Source organism: Agelaius phoeniceus, chromosome 12 (assembly GCF_051311805.1).
Source record: "Agelaius phoeniceus isolate bAgePho1 chromosome 12, bAgePho1.hap1, whole genome shotgun sequence".
NCBI classification, from domain to species: Eukaryota; Metazoa; Chordata; class Aves; order Passeriformes; family Icteridae; genus Agelaius; species Agelaius phoeniceus.
Genome location: NC_135276.1, coordinates 2,578,698 through 2,605,658, shown reverse-complemented (window position 1 = coordinate 2,605,658; position 26,961 = coordinate 2,578,698). Strand labels below are relative to the sequence as shown.

General features: G+C 42.6%; 1 protein-coding gene across 1 annotated transcript; it reads left to right on the top strand.

Annotated features, from left to right (window-relative positions):
• The first annotated feature begins 364 nt into the window (after window positions 1-364).
• On the top strand, window positions 365-26,961 carry DYNC1LI2 (dynein cytoplasmic 1 light intermediate chain 2). Its single transcript, XM_054640665.2, has 13 exons — window positions 365-521; window positions 1,156-1,229; window positions 1,647-1,763; window positions 7,622-7,852; window positions 13,964-14,130; window positions 14,467-14,560; window positions 15,137-15,272; window positions 15,590-15,701; window positions 16,378-16,437; window positions 17,164-17,205; window positions 17,619-17,736; window positions 18,709-18,825; window positions 23,960-26,961. Exons 1-13 carry the CDS (start codon window positions 427-429, stop codon window positions 24,064-24,066), a joined length of 1,470 nt encoding a protein of 489 aa, XP_054496640.1. The 5' UTR covers window positions 365-426; the 3' UTR covers window positions 24,067-26,961.

Here is a 26,961-nt window from a genome sequence, read left to right as displayed (position 1 = left end):
GCAGGTGCCGGGGGTGCGGGAGGAGGTTCCCGAGCGGTGTCGGGGCGCAGTAGGAGTTTCCGGAGCGGTGCCGGGGTGCGGACGGAGGCTCCCGAGCGGTGCCGGGGTGCGGGCGGAGGTTCCCGAGCGGTGCCGGGGTGCAGTAGGAATTTCCCGAGCGGTGCCGGGGTGCGGGAGGAGGTTCCCGAGCGGTGTCTCTCCCGCGGGCAGCAGGGGGCGCTGGTGGCCCTAGGCCGGCGCGCGCAGGGCGGGCCGCGGCCGGGGCTGCCCGGGCACCGCCTGATCGCGGGGCGGGCGCGGCGCGCGCGGGGCCGACGGGGCGGCCGCGGGGCGCGGGGGCCGGCGGGGCCGGCGGCGCGCGCGGGCGGGCGGGGCGGGGCGGGGTCCTCGCGGCCCGGTGAAGTCACTCTTTGTGGCGGCTCCAAGATGGCGCCGGTGCTGGCGGAGAAGAAGCTGCTGGGGCCGGACGGGCCCGGCGGGGCCGAGCTGCCCGGCGAGGAGGACGAGGGGCAGAACCTCTGGTGAGCGCCCGCGGCCGCCCGGGGCCTGCACGGCCGGGTGAGCCCGGGCTCCGCTGGGCTGAAGCGGAGCGCGGGCTCTCGGCCGGTCGGGGCCGCGCTTGGGTCTCGCGGGCGGCGGCGGCGGCGGGGCCCGGGGACAGCGCCGGGGGGCCCGGGCGTGCGTGACGGGAACCCCGCGGGCCAGGGACGGGAGTACGGGGGTGACGCAGAGCGGGGAAGCGGGGCCCGGGACCGCGGCTCTGCGGGACGTCCGCGGGGCCGGCTCCGGCAAAGGCGATCTCGTGTGTTTTCGGCTTTTATTTCTAAAGAACGCTTTAAAAAATACCTATCGTGGCAGAAGGACGTATGTCGAATACATCAATCGATTGTGATGAGAGTTAGTTGAAAAGTAATGTTCTGCAGTATTGCGGCCTCTTGCAAGGGAGGAGAACTTTAAATGTCCCTGCCCGTGGTTTAGAAATCATAAAAGCTCTTGTGTAGAAGGTGGCACACTTGTGTGCTTCAGAGTGCAGCTGGCCCGTGGCTGTGACAGCCCTGCTCGTCCACAGCCCGCATGTGCCGGCTGTGGGTGCGGATGTGCTGAGCTCATGGTGCTGTCACAGCCGGTAACGCGGCCGCTCTGCTGCTTCCCCAGGTCCTCCATCCTCAGCGAAGTCTCCACACGGTCCAGATCTAAATTGCCATCGGGCAAGAATATTCTTGTTTTCGGTAAGTAACACGCGCGACCAGTTGGGTGTTGGTTTGTTGCATTTTTATTTATAGAAACAAAGTGTATTTCAAACACCGATTGGTGCAAACTGACACATGGGTTCGTTACAGTTGGGTTATGTAATTTGATTTATGGTCTTGTCTTGTGCTTATAGATCTGCTTTCTCTTTCATTTCCACTGTTAGATTTATAGCCTATTTTAAGTAATAATAGAGAATAAGATAGTTCTTCATTCTTATTGTTCTGGTATAAGCCACTGGATTTAGCTGAAAAACTTGAAAGAGAACAGCAAATAACTGTGATTCAGAAGTGTACAAGGATGCTTCTCAGTAATTAAGCAAGTTGTGAAAAAATCTTTTCTGTGAAGTCAGATGTAATTCTGAAGGTGTCTTTTTTCCTCTACAAACTTACTGGCAGGTGATGATGGTTCAGGCAAAACCACACTCATGGCTAAAATACAGGGAGCAGAGCATGGCAAGAAAGGAAGAGGACTGGAATACTTGTATCTGAATATTCATGATGAAGACAGAGATGGTAAGTTTGTTTCAAATGCAATCTCTTTAATTAAGTAGCTGCCATGCTGTTTTAATAATTGTGGTTTGATGAGTGTGTTCTGGGCTACGCCCCAGTAGCTGGTTCAGCTGGTGGTGCTGGGAGTTTTGGAGCTGTGTTCGTTTTTGTGGAGGGAAAGGTTTTACAGTCCATGTCTGTTCTCCCTCCTGCCCCTCTGAGAGCCTGACCTGTGCCTGGGGCAGGGCAGCTCTGGGGCTCCCTTCGGGGCTAGGGGAGGTCCCTTTGCTGCTGGTGACTTTGTAGCAGCTGCAGTGGCATTGCTGTGGCTACTGTGTGACCAGAGAAAGGGAGAGATACATCCCTGAGAATTTCATGCTCAGCATGGATTTCTGGGCACAGGGTGTTTCTCATAGGGGCTGTGTGCGGAATTTTGGTTAGCTAACAGATGTTTTGCTTTAGTTGACTGAGTGAAGAACAGAACTTAAAGTCAGAATTAGGGTTTACTTTTCTCAAGCTGGAGCTGATCTCTTTGCTCTTTGCCCCTTGTCTTTTTGTTGCTGCTGCTGATCTCTTGTCTCTCTACTGTATGGAGGGAGATTATGCCAAGGGACCATTTAAAAACAGGCCTCATGATGAGATTACTCATGTTTTTGAGAAGGTTGGGGACAGGAGGAGATGGGGAGTGAGTTCATTATCTTTACTCCTAAATGTGCTTCTGCTGATCTCATTTTGGGCAAGCTGCTTGGCCTCCTTGGGGTGATTGTCTGTAAAAATGGGGAATGCAAGTCTTCCTATTCCTGACTTACTTCAGAGCTCAGAAGAGGGAAGCAGTGGTGGTGGTTCATGCCCGTTCCTGGGAACAAGTAGGAAGATCCTATAATGGTATTTTGAAACTGGGGATGCACTGGAGGCTTGCAGGAGTGATTAAGTGCCATATGTGAGTGGTTGTTATGGAGATTGGGCCTGCACTCACGTGGCAGGAAGCTCCCTTTGGATACTGTTAGGCACAATGAAAGGATGAGTACATTGCCAAATCTTCCAGGGGCCTCCTTGCAGTTCCTAAAAATCTTTTGGGTTGTAATTTTAGGTGCTTCTTCAGGTTCTGGCTGTAAGGGCTTTTCCACCATGCAGAATCTGCTTTAGTTCTGCATAAACACTTCAGGGTGGAAAAAGCCCCTATGATTAGGAGGGCTGAGACAGCCTGTGTCACCAGGCCTCTTGCAGCTTCAAAGGAGATGCTATTACAAGCAGAAAAATGTTTGCTGTGCTATTTTTCCTGGTGTTATCTATCAAACCTCAAGTGTATTCCTACACTGGAAATATTTTGGGGCTATTCCTGAGTGGCTGAAAGTGATAAGTATTTGAAGTGGTTAGGAGAGGCCTGTCATAAGAACTCACTAGCAGGAAAAAGAGATCTTTTTGACTGACTACAGGCTCAGCTGGCCAATTCAGGTCTTCATGCATCCTCTAATGGGTGTGTTAGGAGCTAATAATACGTGCCTTTTTCCTTTCTGTCTCATTAGTGTCATCCACAAGCAAAATAAATAGCAAAGTGGGTCAGGACCTCCCAGCAGGCAGAGATAACACTCTTTCTTCTCTAGGACAGGTTTGGATTTGGTTTTTAAACTCTCTGTATGCTTCAGATGAGTGTATGTTCAGATCCAGATTGGGGAACAAAGGCTTTATAATTGACCCACAATTCTGGGAGCCATAAAGAACATCAGAGTACACATTCAGGAGCTCAGGAGCAGATGAGTGGTTCTGAGGGTCTCTGCTTTTTATTAGACTCCAACCTAACCAAGACCAGATCACAAAGATTTCCTGGGGTTCCAGGTCAACACTGGTAACTGAAACTCTGCAGTGGAGTGAGATGATCTCAGCTTCTTTCCCAGGTGATAGAAGATTTATTTGCCCTCTTAGTCTTATTCTTCTTCACTTCAGATAAGTTTACTCTGTCCAGGAGAAATATTTTCCTCATAATGCTGAGTCATTCATTATCTACTTCCCACTTCCCCTTGGAAAGCTTAGGGAAAATCTCTGTTGTTCCCTATGCCGTGGTTTCCCCTCCCCATTCCTCTTCAAGGGATGTTTGAACCTGGCTGCTCCTACATCTAAAGTAGAATATTTCTGGATTGCTGGATGCAATCTTAATTTACTATTACTTTCCTCCTTAAGATCAGCTCAGCAATTAAATTGTTCTTGTTGGTTTGTAGGAAAGTCCAGGGAGTATCTCTGCCTGCAGGCCCCTGTGGCTCACAGAGGTACCCACAGACTGTGTGCTTTCCATGTCCCTGCTGGTTTCCTGGCAGTGGAGGCACATGGGCACTGTGCTCTGCCCAGCTGCTCCAGCTCTGCCAGGTGTCACTGCTTAGTGTGACATGTGGGCTTCAGTTCCCAGGGCTCAGGATACTCAGAGTCCAAGTCTGCTACTGAATCTCTGTCTGAAAAGTCTCTTTCCTTTAAAATAAAAAGGTATCTAAAAAGATACCTTTTTGTTTTAAAGTTATATTTTATCACTATCCCAAATGCTGCCTAGGCCAAGGCATTTGCTCAAGAAGAGGTTTGGAGAGACCTGAGAAGCAATCCTGGGAGAGAGAGGATTCTCCTAAATCCCCAGCTACATTATCCTTAGAGCATATGGCTGCTCCTGCATACATGACACCGTAGTTCATCTGGATGAAAGCATTCTTAGCACTGCCTGCAAACTTAGCTTTGAGCAGTAACTGATCCTGGAGCTCAGGCCCCAGAGTCCTCCATTAGTGGAATTTCTCAGGGAGTGTGGCAAATTTCAGTTTTTTGCCTGTCTTGCTGATGAACAGCTGGTTTTTGTCTCTACTGGTTAGTAGAGGACTGAGAATCTGAATTCATAGGACGTGGAAGAGAAGCTGTGCACAATTTTCCTAAAGATCTGTGTTTCCAGAGGAGCTTTCAGAGGCCCTTGCAGGGCAGAGTTACAGTGGGGATGTAGAGCAGAGCAGGGAGGCAGAGTGCATGGCCTGCTCTGTGCTCTGTGTGTCAGCTGGAGCCACAAGCACCACAGGGACATTTCTCACCTGCCAGGCTACAGAGGCACCTCTCCTGTGCCCAGTGTGCAGGGAAGAGGAGCCACTCTGGGGTTGCATTCTTGCTTGTAACAAAACAAAGCAGTCTTGGGTTTTGCCTCAGGTTTGGACTGGCTTCAGCCATATCATATGCATATTCCAGCTGAACTGGTTGTTCCAGATTGAGCCAAGTCTTGCTGCTGCACTAGTTTCTAATAGTTTCTAATGAGAAAATGGTTGTTTTTTTTTTTTTGGTCAACATCTTTAAAATGGTTTTCTTGAAAGTTTTCTCCTTTTTTGCTTCTCTTCACAGCTTGAGCAAGGGATATGTAATTGCCACTGATATCTCTTGAGTAGATACAGATGTAGTTGCAGTTCACAGAATCAACCATGTGCAATAAAATTCATCAAAGCTGAAAAATCTTTTTCAAGACTAAAGGGACAATGGAATATTGACAGGATTTAGAGATGTGATTTTAGCAGCTTTTGTAATAGCCTGTGATAAGTTGCTTCTGCTTTTCCAACAGGACCTGGTAATTGTTTGCTCTGTTTTTGTATATTGTCATGGCCAGTAAGAAAGGCCCAGTTAACATTCATGACTAAGTATGAGCTTGATGTGGTGCTGACAAAGCTGAATTTACCACCAAGTCCTTGCCAAATTATGAGCACCCAGTGGTGTGTTTTTATGTTTTATGTTTTAGCAAAAGTGAATCACAAGACATTCCTCTGTCCTGTTGGAAAGGAGCAACCTTTCCTTTACATACAATGTTACATTTTTTTTGCTAGAGTACATTTTAATGTGAGTGCAAGGCTTCCTAGCAGACTGACTGTGAGTGGTAGTTCCACCTGTATTCTAGTTCCAGTCTGCATTCCACATGTTAAGCAAAAATTAAATCCATAAGGGGAACAAAGGTGCATAGCAAACAAAACAATTTTAACCTTAGATCTTGGCTTTAAAAGAAGACTTAGAAGCAGTGAATTTGGATATTATTAATTTTTCTATCTTGCCAAGGTGTGAGAGTCTTTTCTGCAGCGTATTCCCCACAGGAGAATCCATCAGTGCTGCTTAAAGCTGTAAACTTGCATAAAGTGTGGATAGATTTGCATTGGGTTTTCAAAACTTCCATTCATGCTCCAAGGAGACAGTTGTACATACACACAGTCCCTGTCTATTAAGAACTGTTAGCTCATAGAAAGCTCACAGGGTTTTTATTTCCTGGGAGGCTGCTGCTTTAGGGCATGTGCACAGGATGGTTCTAGGATGCAGAGAGTCCTGCACAGATATTTCATTTGTGCATTTCTGAGCTCCACAGGGCTTACCCTCACTGATCACTGTGGAGTGAATGAATTGAGGGGTGCAGCTGGCAGTGAGAGGAGCTGTAAGTTCACAGCATGGCTGTTGGCCTGTTTGTGTGATGGCTGATGTTGGAATGTCTTAGGACAGCCCAACAGAACTTACAACAAATGCTAAATGTAGACTGCCACATACAGCACCTGGATGAGATGTCTGAAACTGAGCTGCTCAGTCATTGTGTCCAAGGCCTGATTAAACAGGTAGGATGTATATATCTGTCATCTGTTCTTCCTCCAGATTTCTTAGCCAAGCTTTTGCCTTTTTCTGCAGTCAAGAGGGGTGGATTCCTTCCCAGAATAAAGTTTTGATAGCCATAGTAACTGGATTTATTTTGCGAAGCTGAAAGATTCAGGACACAGAAGTACAGTGAGACAGGCTAATTATGAAGCTCAGGAGCTGCTTTGAAAATCTGGGTGCTGCAGTGGCTGGTTTGCAGATCTCTGTGTTTCAGAAGTGACATATTGTGTATGTAGTGCAAGAGAGACTCACTGATCCCTCTGGATAGCTGTGGTAAAATAGGGGATACTTAGGGAGGGGTACTAAGAAGAATCTAGAAGATAGAAACAATGAAGTTGTTCCTCTTCAGGAGGAAGTTCTGAGGATAATGTTCCCTCTCTCCTTCTCTCTTTTTTTTTTCTATTTTTTTTAATTTGGAAGAATTGGTTGTTCATGCTGATACATCATTTCTGGAGGAAACTTCTTTTTCAGTTCTTATACTCCTGCCAAGAGTTCAGTTTTGGGGTAAAATGCCAGCTGTCTGACCCAGCTGATCCCCCTCTACTCTGCCTTGCATTCCAAAGAAGCATCCTGCCACTATCAAAAACACTTGTGGAAGAACCACAAAAGCTGCAATACCAGGTCATTTCCCCAGTGCTCATTTGGTCAGGAGCCTGCAGAAGGAGCTGGTGTTAAGTCAGTGTGAGTTAAGAGCAGGTGGCACAACCTTGTTGGGAAGGTGGGGAGTTCATCCTGTATTTGCTCCTCCCACTCCTGTGCTAGAAACTTAAGCTGCTTATTGCTGCTATCTTGTTTGCAGCTTATTTCTGCTGGGAAGTTTCTTGAGTGTGTGAAACCAGCTTATGTGTCTGGGAGACACCGAGGGCAGCGTTCATCCCCTGCTGGGCTGGGGCAGGGCCACCCCTTTGGGCCTTACTTACACATCCCCTGTGTTCTGGGTTCCCTGGGCTTGTTTCTAATGCAGGAATGTTGTGCAGCGATTAAAAACTGTCCTGACAGCTGTCCTGACTAAAAGCTCAAGAACAGAAATTATTTTTTTAAGGAGAATGTTCTGAACCCAGAAATGAAAGCATTTCTGACTAATATAGGCATTTACACAGGAACTGTCTTACAAATAAGCAGGCAGAGTGTGCTGGTAGCTGGCTGTGCTCCTTCTGCTGAGCACTGATGCTCTCACCTGGTCATTCCCAGCCTGGCAAAGCAGGCCCTGGCATCTGCTGGCTTCCAACTGTGCCTTTTCCTTTCAGATCACACTCGCTGCAACGTCTGGATCCTGGATGGAGACCTGTACCACAAAGGGCTGCTGAAGTTTGCTGTTTCTGCTGAATCCCTGCAGGACACCATCGTGGTCTTTGTTGCAGATATGTCTAGACCTTGGACTGTTATGGAGTCTTTACAGAAATGGGCCAGTGTCTTGCAAGAACACATTGATAAGATGAAAATTCCTCCAGAAGAGATGAGGCACATGGAGCAGAAGTGTAAGTCTTTGTGCATCCATACATTGCTGTTGGTTTTTTAATTAGCTCTCACAACATTTGATGGATTTCTTTGGGTCAGTGTTTTGAGAATGGGTTGGATAAAAATTACTCTTAAGTTGTGATTGCAACACTAATTCAAATATACTGTGTTAGGCTTTAAAACAACTCTTCCAGTTTTGCTGTGCTGACAAAACATCAGGTGAAGTACTGGTCTAGATCCTGGGCAATAATGAGATTTTGATAATTTGATTTTTTAAAAGGGCAATTAAAAAAATAACTCAATAAAATGACAGATTCAGTTTTTAAAAGATGGTGACAAAATTCAGTGATGAAGTGAGCTGTCTGCTTTGCTGTGATATCTCAGCCAGGTCCCATTCCCATACTGTGCTTGTCTTACAGAAAGTCTCTCTGCCCTTGTTTTTCTGGTGTCTCAGAACTGGTTCTGGTTTCTGTGAACCTGGTGCAGCTAATTGTGTCTCACTACACCATTCCTACCCTGTGACTTTAGGAATGTTGTATAAATTAACCTTCTTTCCTGGCATATCCATGGCAGGATGGAATCTAGCCCTGGCATGCAGTCATTGTTGCAGTATTGGATCCTGCAGCGCTTTCCTAAAGTAGCATTGAATGTTTCTTGAGATTTTTTTTTTCTGTTTTCATATTGAATTACTCCAAAATAAATTTCTTTAGTGGAAGAGACCTTAGCAACTTCCAGTCCTTTCAGATGCAGTAGATTCAGACTGATCCTTTGTGCTTGCTGCTTTTGCTCCTGGTGGCTCTCTCTGCTGGAGTGTGGAACCCTTGCAAATATGGTCTGGTAGGTTCCTGAGCTACCACAGGGAGCAGTGTGATCTGTTTGACCTGTGGCCACTCAGGTGTATTTGTATAGCTGATAATCCTTTCTGAATGTTAAATATTATGTTCCCAGAAGCCTTGTACCTACAGCATACCAGCTGCAGTTTACACTTAATGATTGAAACCACCCGGGTTTGATCATCAGGTTACATTTAAACAAAAAGCAAAATATGAGAGTTTTTAGGGGGAAAAAAAGTGAGTCAGAGATTTTTTGGAATGGGAAATGGAAAGGCAGTTCTAGTTTCAAAATCCACCATTTAACCCAATTTGCACATTTGTGGGACACTGCAAATGTTATGGCTATCCAAATAAAGGGTGAGTTTGTGCACTTAAATTTTCCTTTTGGAAGGAGAAGCTTTTCAGCCTTGGCTTCAGAGTGCACTCTGTGTGTGGAGGAGCTATGGCAAAGCTTGGGTGCCCTGACTGAGGAACTTAGAAGGCTTTCCAATGGTGGTATCATAGACAGGGAATTCTAGAGTGTCATAGAAACTCCTGGTTTGTTCTGAGCTCTCCTGGAGTCAGGGGAGAGGAGATGAGGGAGGGGCTGAGTTCCCTGTGCCTGGCTCCAGTGCCATCCCCTGGCTCAGCTGTGGCACACAGGGCCTTGATGTCTTCAGTTTTCCATCTCCTGTTCTCAGGCCTTGTGCTGGACCCTTGTGTCACCTGGACACATCTCTGGCTTCTTGCAGACTGTCCCTAGGGCCAGCTCTGTGCTCACAACTTTGGCCACCATGTCCTGTAATTCTCTTAGCAGCCCCTCCTGAGGAAAGGCCCATGGTAACTGAGTCAGGGTAATGCACTGGCCAGGGTACTGCCCACGTGCCTGGGACTGCCTTGGGACTGCTGCCCATCCTGAAGCTGCACAGCAAAGCTCTCCTCACTGAAATCCTGCTGCCTGTGCCTCCTGGCTGCAACTTAGAAAATGAAGTCACTGCCTTGCAACAGCCCAAATATGTAAAAACCAGGATAATAAAGTTCACATGAGGGCAGTTGAAACATAGAAATGGAGTGCAGAGTGATGGGATGTGCTAAATTTAAGCCCCCTGCAGCATAAGACCACCTGACTTCTCCAGCAGAGTATTCCCTTATCCTGCTCCTCCATCCCAAGCTGAATGTCCACAGTGCTTTCCTGGCTGTCACACTCAGCACCAGGAGCCCTGGGGAAACACTGCCCAGTCCTGCCCCATGGCACCCACTGGAAGTGCTGCAAGGAAGTGCTGCCCCATGGCACCCACTGGAAGTGCTGCAAGGTTGTTCCTTCTCCCTTGCTAAGGTCCTCAGAGTTTCCAGAGATGCTTTGTTAGCTCACCCTTGTCAGTGCAGTTGGACTTTGGACTGCTTGTCTCTGCTGGCAGGGCTGGGGAGGCCTTTCTGCACCCAGCCCTTGCTCCTGTGTTTGCTGCTTGAGATTCTGACTCTTGGCTTGCCTGGCTGGGTGAGAAGCTTCCCTCTGGAGTTCAAGAGCTTCCAGAGTGGGCAGCAGGACACACGTGGAGGCCAAGGCTGCCTTCTTGGGAATGTACCCAGAGCAGTGCCTGCTGCACTCACTCCATCCCTGAGCTCCTCCTATCCCTTGCTAATGGCCTGGCTAAAGTGGAGTCAGGTACATAATGTCAACTATGTCCATTTAATTCAGGCTCAGTTGTGGTAATTCATTATTTGAATAATTATTTCAGGGATATTGCCTCCCTTTTTAAGACAGCAGAGCAGATAAGGTGGCTGTCAGCAATCAAGACCTGCAGAAAGGAGGTGTACTGGTAAAATGGCAATCACACCAATGACCTCTGGGCTGTTTGAAGCTAAAGAATAGAAACAAAATAACATGTTTTTGCAAATTGTGTACTGTCCTATTCAAGCTGAATTAGTTTTAGATTGTCTACCTTTTTGCTTTTCTGATTTGACATAGAGCTGAAAGATTTCTTAAGCTAAAAGATTTTTTAAAAATAGTTTATCCAGGTATCTTTTGTCTAGGAATTCTTTTCACAAGACTAAAATTTTTAATGATCAGTAAAGATAGGGCACAAAAAAGCTAAAAGTGATTGTGAAACTTTGAAGAGTGTAAATATGGAATGATTGTCTCAGAAAAACATTCTTCATTTTTCTCATTTTGCTGTTCAGGGCCTTTGGGCTTTATCCATTAAGTTGCAGCATTTGCCTGCATTTCCACATTGCAGTTGAAGAGCACTCCAAGCCTGAGCAGATTACTGTTACTGGAACAACCAAAGCTAATAATTGTGGATTGCTGTCTCAGTGGTGCTTCTAGTGAATGCATGTCCTGAGTGATGCAGCAGATTCTGGTGGAGTTACCTTGCAGTGCCTTGTGTGAGCAACAGCAACAAAACATTTTGCTGGAAGCTCACTTTCATTTGCTGTGTTCAATGCAAAACTCCAAAGAGCCACAAGTTTGGTAAATAAATGAGCACTCTGTAGTGGAGGTGGGATTTCAATGGCACATCATCACCTGCTGAGAATTTTATTAACATAATAGGCCATTCTGAGTACTCAACCTTAGTGAGGGGTGGCAGAATTTTACAGATTTCCAGAGGAACTGCTGTTTTTCTGGCTTCCTATTTTATGTGCATCATCTTAGGGGTATTTCCTGTTGAAAAACCTTAAACTAAAGTAATTTTCACTATTTCTTAATAAAGAAAATGGTTGTTTTCCATACCATATAGAAGATGATTCCTCAATTAGAACTATGGGGAGGAGCTAATATTCATGGCTCATTAGAAAAAATGGAAAAATAAAAGATTTTATGAGCTGGTTGGATGCACAACTTTATGTCCATCAAAAGCCTGAGAATAGAGCTCAAATGAGACATAGCTGTGGGAGGTGAAATGCTGTGTGTCAAAGAAAATTTGAACTGCAGTGAGCTGCTTTATTACTTTGTGAGAGTGCAGTTTGTTCATCGGGGCATCCAGCAGTGCCTGGGGTTCAGGTTCACTTGGATTTCTTAGGACTAAGTTCAGAAGGGAATGGGGGTTGAGTGGAAGCCTGGAGCAGTGTTGAAGAGCCTGTTGCTGTCAGAACTCCCACTTGTTCCTGGCTTCAGGTGCTGTCTGTGTGCTCAGGTTCTTGCTCTGGCTGGCACCTTCTGTTCACTCAGCAGCTGTTAGCTCAGAGCTGCCCCTGTTGGCCCCAGTGTTGTGTCCCATTGCTCCATGGCTGGCAGGGTTAATGCCAGGCCAGGTGCATCCCTGGGAATGCACACAGAGCTCAGCTCCACAGGCAGGGCTTGGAAGGGGCTTCTCCCTCTGTGTGTGAGGTGTGGCCGTGGTGCTGCTGCTGGCTCCTGCTGGCTCCTGGGGAGAGGTGGGGCTGGGAGCTGTGGCTCTTGGGATTATGCCCTTCATTCCCATTCAGCAGAAATTCATGAGGATGAAACCATCAGACTTCTGAAATTTCCATGTTGCATTTGCTCTTACTTACATTTCTAAAATTCTTAGAGCATCTTGTGTTTTCTCATATTGTTGACTGTTACTCTTTTCAGGGGAGGCCTTTTTCCCCAAATATGAAGGGGTTTATGCTCAGTAAAGAAAAGATTATTTTGCTTTGATATGAACAAAACCCAGGAAAGGAATCCTGTCTGATTATAATGCTATGGTAAATTGAGAGCTGTATTGTCAAATAGTCTTTTCTGTGTGATTAGGTCAGAGAGACTCATCTGAACTGCTCTAATACACTTGGCCTCAAAAGTAAATAGTGATGGGAAAGCTAATAAAGGAAAGTGGCACTTCAAAAAACTCCTTTTCTAGTGAAATGCTTTTGGTGAGATAATAAACACGTGGAATGTGCAGAATGCATGATGGAATTTGGATTTACTGTAGCTGACTAAGAAACAGTCCTGGAGAGAGCATCCTTTGGAGCACTGCTGTTTGTTCTCCACAAGAAGGCACTGTCTCCCCATGTTAAAAGGAACCGAACATTTTCATTTCTTTGTATTTCCTTGCACCCTGGCATATATTGAATTTGTGATTGGAAGTCTTATGGTCTGTATTTAGTTTGGGGTTTTTAGGCTTTTCTCTGGAATGGAGTTCTCTTCCACAAGAATCACACAATTTTATATTTCAGCTAACATTGTAGATTGTGCAGCTTTAAACAGAAGAGTTCTCTGATTTGTCCTTCCTTCCACGCACCCATGCCATTGCAGGAATGGTTCCTGTTTTGAAAAGGTACCATGACTTCTTTTTGCAAGGCTTGTATGGAAGCTTCCCTGAGGTTTTGCCACTTCCTAAAGCTCAAGAGGCTCATTGCAGTTCCTTCCCTGGTCCAGAGGGTGTTCTGAGCAGCCTCTCTGTGTGGCTGGGCTGGACACTGGTGGCTTTTCTAAGGACTGCCCCTAGAGTCACTCTGCTCCCACTGTTTCTAAAATGAAGGAAGCCTTGTGGGAGCAGATCATGGAGTTTGCTTGGCTCTTTCCTGAGGGTTCCTTATGGCTGAGTGAGGAGGAGGAGAGCCCAGGGCCTCGGGGCAGTGAGTGCCTGGAGCAGCCACACCCAGGACACAGATTTAGCTGGTCTGTGGCTTTGATCTTGAATTAAAGACATTAAAGTGTAGATTGCAGCCCACATTTGATAAAGCATGTGTGGGTTCACAGAGCATTTCCAAAATGGCCTTAATACTATTGCCATAAATACTGTTGCAATAAAATTAAAATACTAATCCATAAAAAGCATCGAGTTTCCTCTGGACCCCACTGTAGTTTTCCAGAATGCAGCTGAGTCTCTTCAGGTAGCCTGCAGATGCTCCTGAGTAGTCTGTGTTTATGCAGATAGGTTTTATATTTCTAGCACTGGATGCCTGCAACAGAAATGCAGAGTAATAGGAACTAAAGTAATTGTTCATAAGGAAAAGTGGCTGTTTCAGGTTGGTGTTTTCTGTGTACATTTATATTTTCACCATGCTTTCTTCCACAGTAGGTACAAATTACAGGATATAGGCTGTGTTGCTAAACCACATTTATGTTTTCTGTTGTCAACTGCCCTATAATGAAACGTTTGGGAATACACATTTTTGCAAATAATTGTAATTATTTATAATGACTCCAGATCCCACTTGATTTAGCTTCCAGTAAGTTTTGGTGGAGGAGTATTGTGCTGTTGGAAAGGGCAACGAGGCTTAACTTGCATTCAGTTCTCATGTAGTATAAAAATTTAAAAGAAAAAACCTTGAGATTTCTAGTTAGTTGTAGATTAATTATGGTTTAAAAAGAGCTAGTTCCTTTGTTGCAGCCTAAGAATCTCTCTCTTTTAATAGTCATGAAGGAGTTTCAGGAGTATGTAGAACCTGAAGAAGGTTACCAAGGATCACCACAGAGGAGAGGCCCCTCGTCTGGCCAGGAGGAGGAACACGTGTCCCTTCCCCTCGGAGACAACGTGCTGACTCACAACCTGGGCATCCCCGTGCTCGTGGTGTGCACTAAAGTGAGGCTCTGCTTCTCTTTGCTGCTGTGCTGCTTTCATTGCTGCTCTGCTAAAGACAGGCTTTCTGCAGACATGCAGGATGAGTTCTGCATTAACAGTGGAGGGGTTTGTTCTACAAGTGAGCTTCTGCCATCAACATCAATTTTTGCTTTGATGGAATAGTAATAACTTTATCAATTATATGTTAATTACTTTAGGGTTTGATTTATCAGTGCTATTTAGAGCCAGAGGCTCAAAGTAAATGTGATGGGAGTGTGTAAGATTAAGGGAGGTGTTTTAAGATGTGCTGGGGTGAAATGCCTGAATTTTTCTGGTTTGTTTACCTGCCTCTCCCAGTGTGATGCAGTGAGTGTCCTGGAGAAGGAGCATGACTACAGGGAAGAACACTTTGACTTCATTCAGTCACACATCCGCAGATTCTGCTTACAGTGTATCCTTTTCTGTGCTGCAGGAGATGTTTTCCTGTTGAATTGCACATTACATTTGTGCAAGAAATTGCTCTGCAAGGTTGCTTGGTATTTAGTTATTGGTTAGGGTATATGCTACACATACCTAACCTTAGGTAAGTATGTATATAGTTTGATTTTTTGAAAATGATGACAGATGTATAAAATATTTATAGTTTTTGAGTTGTGCATGGGACTTAGACCTTTTGTTCTTTTACAAGGGTTTGCCTTACATTTTGTGAAATGTTCTTTCTTGGTTTTCCCCTCAGAAATTGCAATTTCCATGTAAGCCTGAGATCTCATGTGTGTATTAAGCTTTTGACTTTTTCCAAGTGAAGTAGGACACAGTTTCCATGTAAACCTGGGAGGATGGATAATTTCTGTGTATGTCACTGAAAAGTGCCATGAGCTTTGCCCTGTTATATCCCCTTCACTCCTGTATACTTAATGTCTCTAGTTTTGCCTAGTTAGTAGCTATAAATCTATTAATTCCTGGTTTGAAATTCTTGTTGTAATTTAGAAACTGTATATTACCTAATTTTCCTTAGCCAGAAGCCCAGATGGGGCTGCCTTGATTTATACATCAGTTAAGGAGGAGAAGAACCTTGACCTGTTGTATAAGTACATTGTACATAAAACCTACGGTTTCCAGTTTACCACGCCTGCCTTAGTGGTAGAGAAGGATGCAGTTTTTATGTGAGTCACTGGGACAAGCAGCATGGTGCCAGGGGGGTTTATTTAGCACTGCACTGCATGTAACATGGATATAAAAGTAAATTAAATGGTATGTTGTTCAAAAACTTAGTATGCAAGTCTTGTGGAATCCCAAATTTAAACAGCAGCTTAGTGCATATTACTTGACTCAGACTATATCACTCCTGGTTTTGTATCCTTGGAATTTAGCTGAGTAATAGGGCTGATCTGTAAGAAAATTGCCTTGTTTAAGTAGAGGGGAGTAAGTAAATGTTCTCTGTAGAAGTTGCAGAAAAAGTAAAGCTTTATTCTCTTTACAGACCTGCTGGTTGGGACAATGAGAAGAAAATTGCCATTTTACATGAAAACTTCACAACAGTAAAACCAGAAGATGCATATGAGGACTTCATTGTAAAACCTCCTGTAAGAAAGGTAAAAAGGGGTTATTCCTTTCTGTACCCCAACAAATAAGTAGAGTTTGCTTGAATGGCTGCTAAGGACTGTTAATATTGAGGAACTCCAAATATAAATGTAACTCTTTTTTTTAATCTAAATATGTGAAATGTCAGGCTTTCATTTATTAGTTATTTAAAATACTGCAAGCAAACCCAGAAACCATTCACCTTATTGAATGAAAGGCAGTCCAGGAATAGCTATTTTTACATTTACCATTTTTCCATGCATGGGGTGGAAACACACCCAGAAAATGGAGAATTCTCTTGTAGGACATTTCCACTTGTACTCACATGGCTTTGAGGTTGCCATGCAAAGGCAAAGCAAGATCATCTCAGCTCATTAAAGAGATGCTGATGAGATCAATCTCCAAACTTAAAAAGAAGACTGTGGCTGCTTACCAAGTGCTCATCTCTGTAGGACAGTGCTGGCATCACTGTTCATCTACTCCAATATTTTTTATTTTACAGTATTTTTTAATGGCAACTTCTTTAATGGTACTATTATTTTAAATGTGAAAGAACAGTTTAAAAAAAAAGGGAACAGTAGTCTTAAAGATTTGCCTCTCTCTCTTCCCTTTTGATCACCAAAGCATAAAAACCAGTTACAATAATTTCAGTTTTTGCTTATAACAACAAAATGTTTTGTTCAACAGTTAGTCCATGATAAAGAGCTGGCAGCAGAAGATGAGCAAGTATTTCTTATGAAGCAGCAGGTAAGAATGGAAGAATGAATATAAGTCCTTACTATGTAAGATTTCACTTTAATTTCTCCCTTGATATTGCCTTTAGTTTTTCATTCCTCATTTAAATCACCAGGTAGGCTGTTTCTCAGCTTTGGAAATTCAGATGTAATTGTGAAGTAAGACTTTATTCTAACAAATGCAAGTAGTGCATGTGGTCACTTAACTTGGCAAGTTGAAGGGAAGATATGCTGAAAACAGAATGTACATGTCAAAGGAGAAGAGGAAGAAGAGGCTTTGTATTTCAGCACACAGTTGTATTGATCTGTGAAATAGAAATACTTTTAAAACCTAACATCTGAGCATTGCAGTTTCCTTACAGCCAGAGGTTTGAAAGACTTTATTGTGTCAAATTTGGCTATGCTGTAATTTGTTATTTTCTTTATTACTCTGTAGTTTAAAAAATATAGCAATATGTCCCTCTCCAGGATTATAAATGTCCTGGAGGTTACAGACTGGGGTGTCTGTGATTTTGGCTTTCAGTTCTGGGCTGGCTGTGTGAAACAAAGGCCCAAAGCTTATTTACTCCTTGCACTCAGTCCTCTAGAGGCACAGTGGGGAAGTATGGAAATATCAAAGAGGAATCCTGTAAATATCAGGAAAAAGATCAAGTCAATTTATGGTTACTCAGCTTCACTGTATTTTATTCCTCTGTATTCTTTCAAATCTATTTAATATGCTAATATGTTGTTTTTGCAGTCATTCCTTGCCAAACAGCCAGCAACGCCTACAAGAGCATCAGTAAGTAGATCCAAGGAAAAGAGTAGGAGGTGTTTTGTTTCCTTGAAGGGAAAAAGGGAATGAGTCTAACCTGCAGAGATCCATTTTTTATGTTTAAATGTAACCTACATAATCTCTGCAAACTGCAGAAAGGAAATAAATAATGAGGCAATATTTTAAAATGTTGCTTATGAATTCACTGTGGAAACATTGGATTATTGAACTGAAAATTTCCTGCTGTGATTCAGCCTTTCCTGTAGTAGTGGCACATTCCCAAAATAACTGATGTTTGGGGTGCTTGTTTGTTTTCTTTCTCCAGTGTGCATCACTACAGTGTCAGTAGAAAGGCTGAAAATGTATGTGATGTTAGACTTGCTTAACATAACTAATGCTTTGAAATTCTTTTCTGATTTGTGTGATTTGGACTTTTTAAGGAATCTCCTGCAAGAGGCCCTGCAGGATCCCCAAGGACTCAAGGCAGAGCTGGTCCCACCAATGTACCCAGTGCCTCACCAATCACATCAGTTAAGAAACCAGATCCAAATATTAAAAGTATGGATGAGCATTTTACTGTTCTATCATGTGTTATTTCCCTTAACATGAATCCTCTTCTGCAGAAAGATTTGGGTACTTACTAATTATATAGGTAGTTTAATAACAGAAATACATTTATGACATAACTTTGGATTGTTTTTTCTTTTCTGGTCATTTCTGTGACTTGGAATAGAGTTCTGTTACTGCCAAGCAGTCAGACAGAGGTCAAATGCATCCTAATTTCCTTAAATTGCCTCAATACATTTATTATGAATCAGGTGGATTATTAGGGTGGAGACTGCTCTAAACTAAGAATAGTTTTATACTTCCTATCACTTATTCTGGAATCCACAGCAAGCTCTGTTCTGCTAAGCCCTCTCTGGAATGACATTTGCTGTAGCAGATGGAGGCACTTGGAAATGAGATCTTTCCCTGACATGCAGCTCCATGGTATGGAGGGGCTTCTTTACCCTCTGGGCATCAAGAAAGTCTGCAGGGCCAGTGATGTTTTTTTTGTTGTGCACTGTAGGGCCATGCCTCGCTTCCAGGGGCTAAAATGCCCTTCTGGATCCTGTCTCATTGCTGAATTGCCAAGTTTGGATTTGTTAAAAGCAGTGTGGCATGAAAGGCTGTACCAGAACATCTGTGCAAGTTGTTAATGGGCTTATTAGTCTTTAAATTTTATGCCTGTACTTAATAATCTTGCTCTTGGCTTTTACATTTATTAAAAGCTTTAAAATGTACAAATATTTAATTAAAATTTCATTACACCCCCCATCATTCCAGAAAAGCAGGAATGTGCATTCAGCCATCTCTGCCTATGCCAAGGTATGCAAAGGCCTGGGGTATTCAAACTGAACAAAGGACAGATTTTCTCAGAGCTGAGGTTTATTTCCTTGATTGGCAAGAGATTTGTATCTGTGTGAAAATAGGTTATAATTTACCAGCTCCCACTGTTCTGTGTAATGGATATTTGTTTTTTTTCTTTAGACAATGCTGCAAGTGAAGGAGTCTTGGCTAGTTTCTTTAACAGTCTCTTGAGCAAAAAGACTGGCTCTCCTGGAAGTCCTGGTGCTGGAGGAGTGCAAAGCACAGCCAAGAAATCAGGTAATTGTTTTTAATTGTTTATTTGGCTCCTTGGTCCCTGGGTGTGTCTCTTACACTGGTCAGGAAAGTGATGGACCTTGACAGATGACAGTACAAAATGTCTTTAACAGAAGAACTAAACTACTGCTACATCACAACTCCAGGGCTTCTGTTAAATTCTCTTAATTTTTAGTGAAGTTGCACCGCTGGGATTTCAGTGACATTTGAGTCTTGATCCTATGCTGGAAGTGCTGATTTATTTTTCAACTTCAGAATTCCTTCCTTTCTTTTCTTGATGCTTCACTGTTGCAAAGGAGATGCAGTTCTTTGGGGTTGGGCTGGAGTTAGCAGTGAAACTATTGAAATCTCCCCAGAGTTCAAGCTGAAATGAATCACTGCTTGTGACAGCTTGAAGTTGTTCACTCATTAATTATTTAGAATTTTATTGCAATCCAGCACAGCTGGTAACACTGACAAATGGGTGCCTTCTGTGTGTGTGCTGTGACTGCACTGTGGGAGATCCTTGCTGATAAATAATGCAGCAGTTCAGTGAAAATGAAAGAAACCTGGCAGAGTGGTTGGTACCTACCCAGCCCTTGGTGGTGCAAAATACATTGTCCACATGACAGATGGAATTTACTGCTTTGATTCTGTTTCTGTTCAATACTGGCATTCCCATCACACTGAATGTTCAGGAGCTTTCCTTCCAGAGTTCTTTTACTATTAAATTATTGATAGATGCACTCCTTCTGATCCCAAGCTTGTGGGTGTTAATGGTGATGCCAAACCCACAGTTCCTCAAACCCACAGCTGAGAGGGCAAAGTAAGGCTTTCTGAACTGGAAATGAGAAATATCTGCTCCCAGCCACACTGATGGTTCTGTCAGTCAGAGAGCCAAGGCAGTTGGAGTCTGGGTATTTTAAAATTTCTTTTTAACTGGGAAGATTTATATATGACATTTCATGTTCTAAAAGTTCAGAAATGCCTAGGATTGGACTTACAGCAAGTCAGGTGTGATTTTTGGGGGTTTTGTTTCAGCATGATGAATCCTGTAATTTTGTCTTTATTAAATTTAATTATGATGAAGATAACAAAAGGGATTTGTATTATATTATTTCCATAATAATATTGTTTCCATGTTATAAAAACACTGAACTAATTCTTTCATAATCCAGAATGCCCTCTTCAGTCAAACACTGAAACATGTCCCCTGCTTCATCAAATGCAGCCTCATGTTTTACTCACAAAGTCAAAATAAATTTTGTAGAGATAGAACTGGAATTATTTTTAGGTGTTATTTCATCCATGCTTTCTACCTGAAGCAAAGTCAGTTGGGGAGTACCTGGCTAGTGATTAAAAATCAAACTCAGAAATAAAAGCTGCAATGTCACCTCTCCAGGAAGCCTATTCCAGTACTAATTTCTCAGTTATTTTTTCCTTTGCCCAGTCTTTCTGAACCCCAGTACTCTTGGTCTGTTTGGGTGGCAGTGGAGCTCAGAGCAGCCTCTTTGTGTTGGCAGCAGTGTTTGGGTTTGGAAGCTGTTCCCCTTGGCCTGTGACTTGTGTGTGGGCTGCAAGAACAGGTTTGTGTGCAGGCCTTGTTGTCTGGCTGTGACAGTTCTGTCCCCCTGGCTCTCTGCTCACCCTGTTTGCTTTGTGCTCAGAAACAGCTGGGGATGGCAGACAAGGCCCTGCCTGCCCTGAGAAGGGGTGAGCTGATCTGAGCTAGAGATGTGTTCTGTTCACATCTCTCAGGGGGACACAGCTTTGAGTTCAGCTCTGTGGCACTGAGCAGGATCTTCTATAACAATTCAGCCAGTTTAATACATTTCATGCCTCCTGGAAGTAGGGTTTCTAGTCTGTATCAAATTCAGTGTCTCAAAAGCTTGTGTGTTTGCTTAATCATTGTTTTCCATTCTATCATCATGCATTCCTTTGGGAATTTATGTAAATAACTTTTCCCCCAATCCTATCTTTCCAAATCAATTGTTGTCTCTTCAGGCACACTTTCCTACATATCTGCTCTCTTCAACAGCAGGCCATGGTAGATTGCTGAATAAAAGTACTGACCAGTGCTATGGATAATTAATGGGTAATTTTATTAATTAAAATCCATTCATTTTCTCTGAAATATCAAGGCTTTTCTTTTAAAGTTTGTTTCTGTGAAGGTGATGTGAGATGTGATATCAACCACTTCTCCCTTCTGCACAGACCTGTTATCCTTCCATAGAAATGTGGGTGGCTTGGCAGAACCTGTCAGGACAGACCCTGTTGCTTGTTGGGCTTGTAGGCTGTTCTAAGCACCTAAAACATAACTGCATTTTCTGGGAGAACTGCTAAACTAGTCTATAATGGGCTGTACTCTAGAAGTCTTCTAGAACACTATGCCTTCCAGGACTTTCAAAGATAACAAGCTTTTTTGCTTTTTCTTTTTCCTTGTGTCAGCATTAACTTCTAATTGGAATAGATAATTTCTGTCCTGAAACATGTAGAGAGAGCAATCATACATCCCTCCTTAACTTTGATTTTAATAGGCTAAATTAGAAAGTTCTGGTCTCCTGCTAGAGGCTGAGCTCTGTTTTCCCCACTAGTTTCTTCATTAGTTCCCATCATTGGCTTATTCTTGTCCTGAACACAATGATCAGAATATTGTACTGAGCCTGCAGGTCTCCCTCACTGCAGTGCCTGCTGCAGCAGTTCTCTTGCTTGGGTGGAAGTGCTTCTCCTGAACGATCTCAAGCTTGGCTTTTCTTGGCTACATTGAGCTGGCAGCTCCTATTCCTTTCCTGGCTTTGGGAACAGAACAGCTGGCTTTCACTCACAGGAGAAGGTGCCTGTCCTTGTCACCTGCTGTGCTCACACCTTGTGTGAACCAGTGTAAGATTCAACTGTGCTGAGCAGGTAAGGGCTCCTCATGCTGCTCCCTCTTGTTGGGTTTGTGAGGTACCCGGTGCTGGTGAGAGCAGAAGAGATGACCTGTTCCTTGGTGGAAGAGTAGAGCAGAACATCAGAACATCCTGGAGAAAGCATTATTTCCAGCAGCATCCTCTGTGCAATCTGTAAATGATCTCTGTGCTAAAATTATCTTTGTAAGCATTTCAAATGTCTCAACTGTTTAAAGAGCCTGACGTTTTCAGAAGGTTGATGACAAAAATATTTAGCTTTAAAGAGACCATCTGTTTCTCTCATAGCTAGGAACAGCCCGAGGTTGAAATGTTGAGATTCTGTCCCAGCATGAGTGACAATGTGGGTCTCAACAACACTGGTCAGCCTCATCGATGGATTGGTTTTTACTGTGGCAGTTCTTACCTGAGAAAAATCTCTCTTCTGGGCAGTGTCATGTCCATTTGTCCTGCTATGCCATGCTTCTTGTTTGCCTTTGTTTCTGGACTCTCTTTGATGCCTAGACTGTGATATTTCACAAAACTTCTATTGGTTATTTCTGTGGTGGATTATTTTTCTGCATATGAACTTCTGTAGCCACACAGTTATTTCATTTATATTCACAAGAAGATTCTTGCAAATTCTAAGGCTGCCTTCCCTCTCTATTCCTGTACAGAGGATAAAGAACTCAGGTTCCCTGCTCTCACTCTGTTCTAGCATGGGGAATTGTACAGAACTGGGGGCATGGAATTGTCCAGAACACATCTCACTGAATGAGGCAATCACTCCTTGAAATTTATAGGGAAACTGAAAGCAAGTGTCACTCTCATTCATAATTGAGGGGAAACTCTTATTTTCTTAAAAACTGCTCCCTGTATTTCTTCTCCTTGGGAAGGTGCTCCCTGTGGTAGGAAAGGGGGGTTTGTTCCCCTGCATTGGGAGAGTTTTTCCTGCCCACATGAGGTATTTGCAGGACACTGCTTGGGGTTATGTTGGAGCCCTAAGGAGCCAGTTCATCCAGCATAAAAAACAAAGTCATGGTTTTTGTTTAGATCTGCTCTTGTTTGAATGAGGATTTTGTGTGGCCTTTATTGTTTTAGGGTTTAGGCTTTTTAAACTCCCAGGTGCCATTAATCTACACATGGAGTGTTTTGTATTTTAAGTTCTGTTACAGTGCATTAATTAATGTACTAACTCCTAAATTTTGCTTAAATACTCCTACTTTGAGTAGATACTGTGTAGAGTGCTGTGGCTTATAAAACCTTTCTAGTGATTAAAGGTAACCTTTTAACTTGGTTATGTCTTTGTACTTTGGAAAAAAACACTTGAATCTCTACCAGTCAAATCTTGCCTTCTTAATGTTTTCAGCATGTACCCTGGAAAAAATCCACCTAATATTTCACACACATTTGAGCTGGAAAACAGATGCTTGTTAAATTCTTTGGCTATGTAAGGGAGCTGTACATGGTTATATAATCTACTTTTTGTCTAAAAATATACCTTTTTAATCTTAAATGGTTGTATGCTCCATGCATTAGGATATCTTGTTCCAGTTTTGGTGATGAATTTGTCTGTGGGTTTATAATTTTCAGGAACACTGAAGTAAGCTGATGGTTCAATTAGGGAATTGTTTAAAAGTTTTGAGTCTAATATAGAAATGTAAGATATGCCTTCCCATGAAATACTTCAGTGTGTCTGGTTCCAATTGAAGAAGTGCTTTGAAATGCCTGCTTGGAGATATTACATGAGTACACAATTCCTGTCCCCTTTTGAAGGGAAGTGTTGTCTGCACATATCAGAGCTCTTCCTGTTACTTATTTCATATTCAAATGCAGTAGGTACAAGTGCAACCAAATAAATGGGATTTCTTTTTCAGCAAGTGTCCTACATACCCTGTGCTTAAAAGTTGGGTTTAAATAAAGTCCTTGCTATCAATGCCAATAGTAGGATTGTGTATGGTTGATTTTTATGGAAGATTCTAAATATAGTTATTTTGAAATGTTAGTTGCTATAAACATATCCCTGGGAGTGTTGTGCTTTTTCCTGGTGTGTAGTTCAGCTTTTCATCTCTTTAAAGTGAATCAAACCTGAGTATCAGTCTTTACACAAAAAATACCCTACATTGTGCCAGGCTCTGTGGCCTTGGGAAAGTGGCAAAATAATGAGAAATAAATAATATATTGTCATCTAAAGGTGATTTATTGAACACTTGTGCTTCTTGGTTAAAACATTTCATTGAAACTCATTTGCTTTGTGTTCTTGTTCTCTCCAGGACAAAAGACAGTTTTGGCAAACGCTCAGGAGGAGCTGGACAGGATCACTCGCAAGCCTGACCCCATGGTAACAACAAACTCTCCTCCAACAGAGAACGAGGCTTGATGGGCAGAACAATGCAGATGTAAATGACCAAATAACTATGTATAGTGATCTGATAAGACCAGGAATTTTCTGCTATGGCAGATGCTATCAGTTTTCTAGGGGCAGGGGAAATGAGCTTACTACATCATTGCCTTGTCCCAGTAAAAAGTGCACATTCAGGAAGTTTGCATATAAAATCCCTCTGTATAAGATAACCATTTAGAGTTTATATAGGGCAATTCTTTTGGTTTGGAGGTAAAGCAGGTGCAGCTGCATTTCCTGTTGTGAAGAACACAGAGAAGCAAAATGGAGAATTCTCTTAAAAGTACTACTGACTGCACACAAGGCAAGGAAGAGAACTGAAACCCTCTTTCAGAGTTTCTGGAATTGGCTACTTGTATGTTTGCAATGCATTATATTCTTGGAGTGGTGGTGGTGGAACAGCATTAACTGGGGGAAAGAAGCCAAGGTGGGGAATGGAGCCCTAAAAGGGGAAACGGATTTGGGACAGCGAGAAACCAGAATGTTGGATTGACTGGAGAGGAGCAATGTTGTCAAATCCTGTGTTTCACAGGGGGTAAATAGTCACTGTTTTTAAAAGACTACTTTACATTGGAGAATTCCAGGCCAAACACTAAGAACCATGGGAATTTATTCTTGTTATAAATCTTGTTTTAGTTTTTAAAGAAGTCTTAAGAGTGTGGATGCCCTTTCTGGTGTAGCTGACAAAGGGAGAAACTAAACTTGTTTAGCTCCAAGTGCCTGGCACAGTATGTGATGTGTCTTTAGAAGGTGCTTGAACTTATTGTGCACTGTAGTACAAACAGTCACTGTTTGGTTTTATTTGAAAAACAGTAGTTTGGCAATTTGTATTTAATTTTAAATCCTGTTTTCTGATAGCTTCTGCCTTTTTTATGCCAAGAGGCTGGCCTATGAAGAATGGTGGGTGACAGATCATTTTCCCATAATGAAATGTGCTACAGAACACTCTCAGTATTTTTCTTTCTTACTTTTTTGTAACAAAATATTAGCTACCAAGCTAAAATGGATTCCTGCCTTACACCTATGGAGGTTTTTAAAAAAAACTTTCAAGGCCCTAGTTCCAACCACATCTGCTGCAGGTGCAGCCAACTCCAATTCTGAAGGTAACCTAAAAAGCATGAATGTGTACACGATGGACATCCTGAAGAAGTTGTTTTGTGTTTTCTTTCATGTAGCATTTCATTTGAAAAGATGGGTTGTGGTTGTCCCCGTTGCTCTAAGGGAGCCCTGTCCATGGTCACATAAACCCTCATTCTGTACAAACAAACACAGCTGCAGTGGTTACTGAAATGGCACTTTGATTTTATACACAGTATGCTTGTTTTACATGGACACACTACCAGAAATTAAAAATACCAAGCATATTCTGTGCTCTTAATGCTGAAGGGAAAAACCACAATTTGAATTATACAGAGTTTACTTTTTATTAATATGAACTTGTTGTACTAAATCTGATGTCTGGATATAACTTCCCTAATATATATTGTTACTTTAAGATACAGAATTAGACTGACCACTAACACAGTGCTGGGTGTTAACCTCAACTCCTGTTACAGCAAGAAGCTGTTCCTGTGAGTCTGTCTGGACATCTAGAAAGCTAAGAGTATTTACTTGCCTCTTTGACAAACATTATCATGAGTATGTTACTTGTGCCAGTTTTTTTGTTGAAAATACTCTATTTTTGGTTTTGGTTTTTGTTTTTGTTTGTTTTTTTTTTTTTTACTTTTTTAAGAAATGGTATGACCTGAAGTTATACAGTTGTCTAGATAACAGTTAGACTAAGACTGTGGCTGGCTGATGGTGACGTGGATGCACTTTCTGGTGTAATGGGTGCCAGTTGCAAGTTACCACACCAGAAGTAATTACACACTGTCCTTCTGCCATTGAGAAGTGAGATTGGAGACTAAACCATCAAAAATTGGACAAGAAAACTAAAGTGTGTGATTGTAATGGCATAGTTTGAAAACCTCAGTCTGAAACTGCCTTTTTTTGTCATCTAACCTGATAAGCACTTTTCTAGCAATATGGCTAAAACTTACAATGGAAGTATTTTCCATCTGTATAAAAATGTTGAGTATACTAAAACTGATCAAAACTGTTACTGTGTCATAACTTACCAGCTTTGAAGAAAGACAAAACAGGGACAGATTTCCAGTTTCTAATTGCAAGTGAATGCTCCTAGTTTACTGAAGAGAGGTGTAAGTAATGTAGCATCCTGTGGGTGCCAAAGTCTGCTGGCTTTGGTGAGCTGCACACTTGTTATTCTGGTGTCTTCAAGCATTGGAACCAAAGGCCAAATGCAAACAGCCTTTACATTTTCAAGTGAAACTTCATTTTCTTTGCAGATACACTTGTATGGTAGACTGTTTAAACTATTATATGCCTATATTTATATGCATTATAGTGACTGCATCTACTGTTCATGTTTAAACTAAGAAAACAAAAAATGAAAGCATTCAACTTGAAGCAAATAGAAAACTTTAAAGATTGGCCCTCCATAAAAATGCTGTGGTTATGCTGCTTGATTTTAAGTTTGCACTTTTTTTATTGGCATTAAAAAAACAAAACAAAACTGTTTAAACTGAACAGAATTTCGTATTTTATTTAATTTAACTACGTTGAAAGTGACTGCTCTGTACATCGTGAACTTAACAATATACATGCTGTAAATGAAAGTTCACTGTCCTGTATACTAAGTTTATTGGTTTTTCTTCCAACTTACAATTAGGACTGCAAATGTATGAAACAAACCTTAGTCCACTTGTATGGCTTTAACCAGGTGCAGTATGCAGTCATGTGGAACCTTGCTTTCTAGTGCTGGCAAAATGAGGACGTCTTTAATTACTGGCTTCAATAAACATGAATCCAGACTGC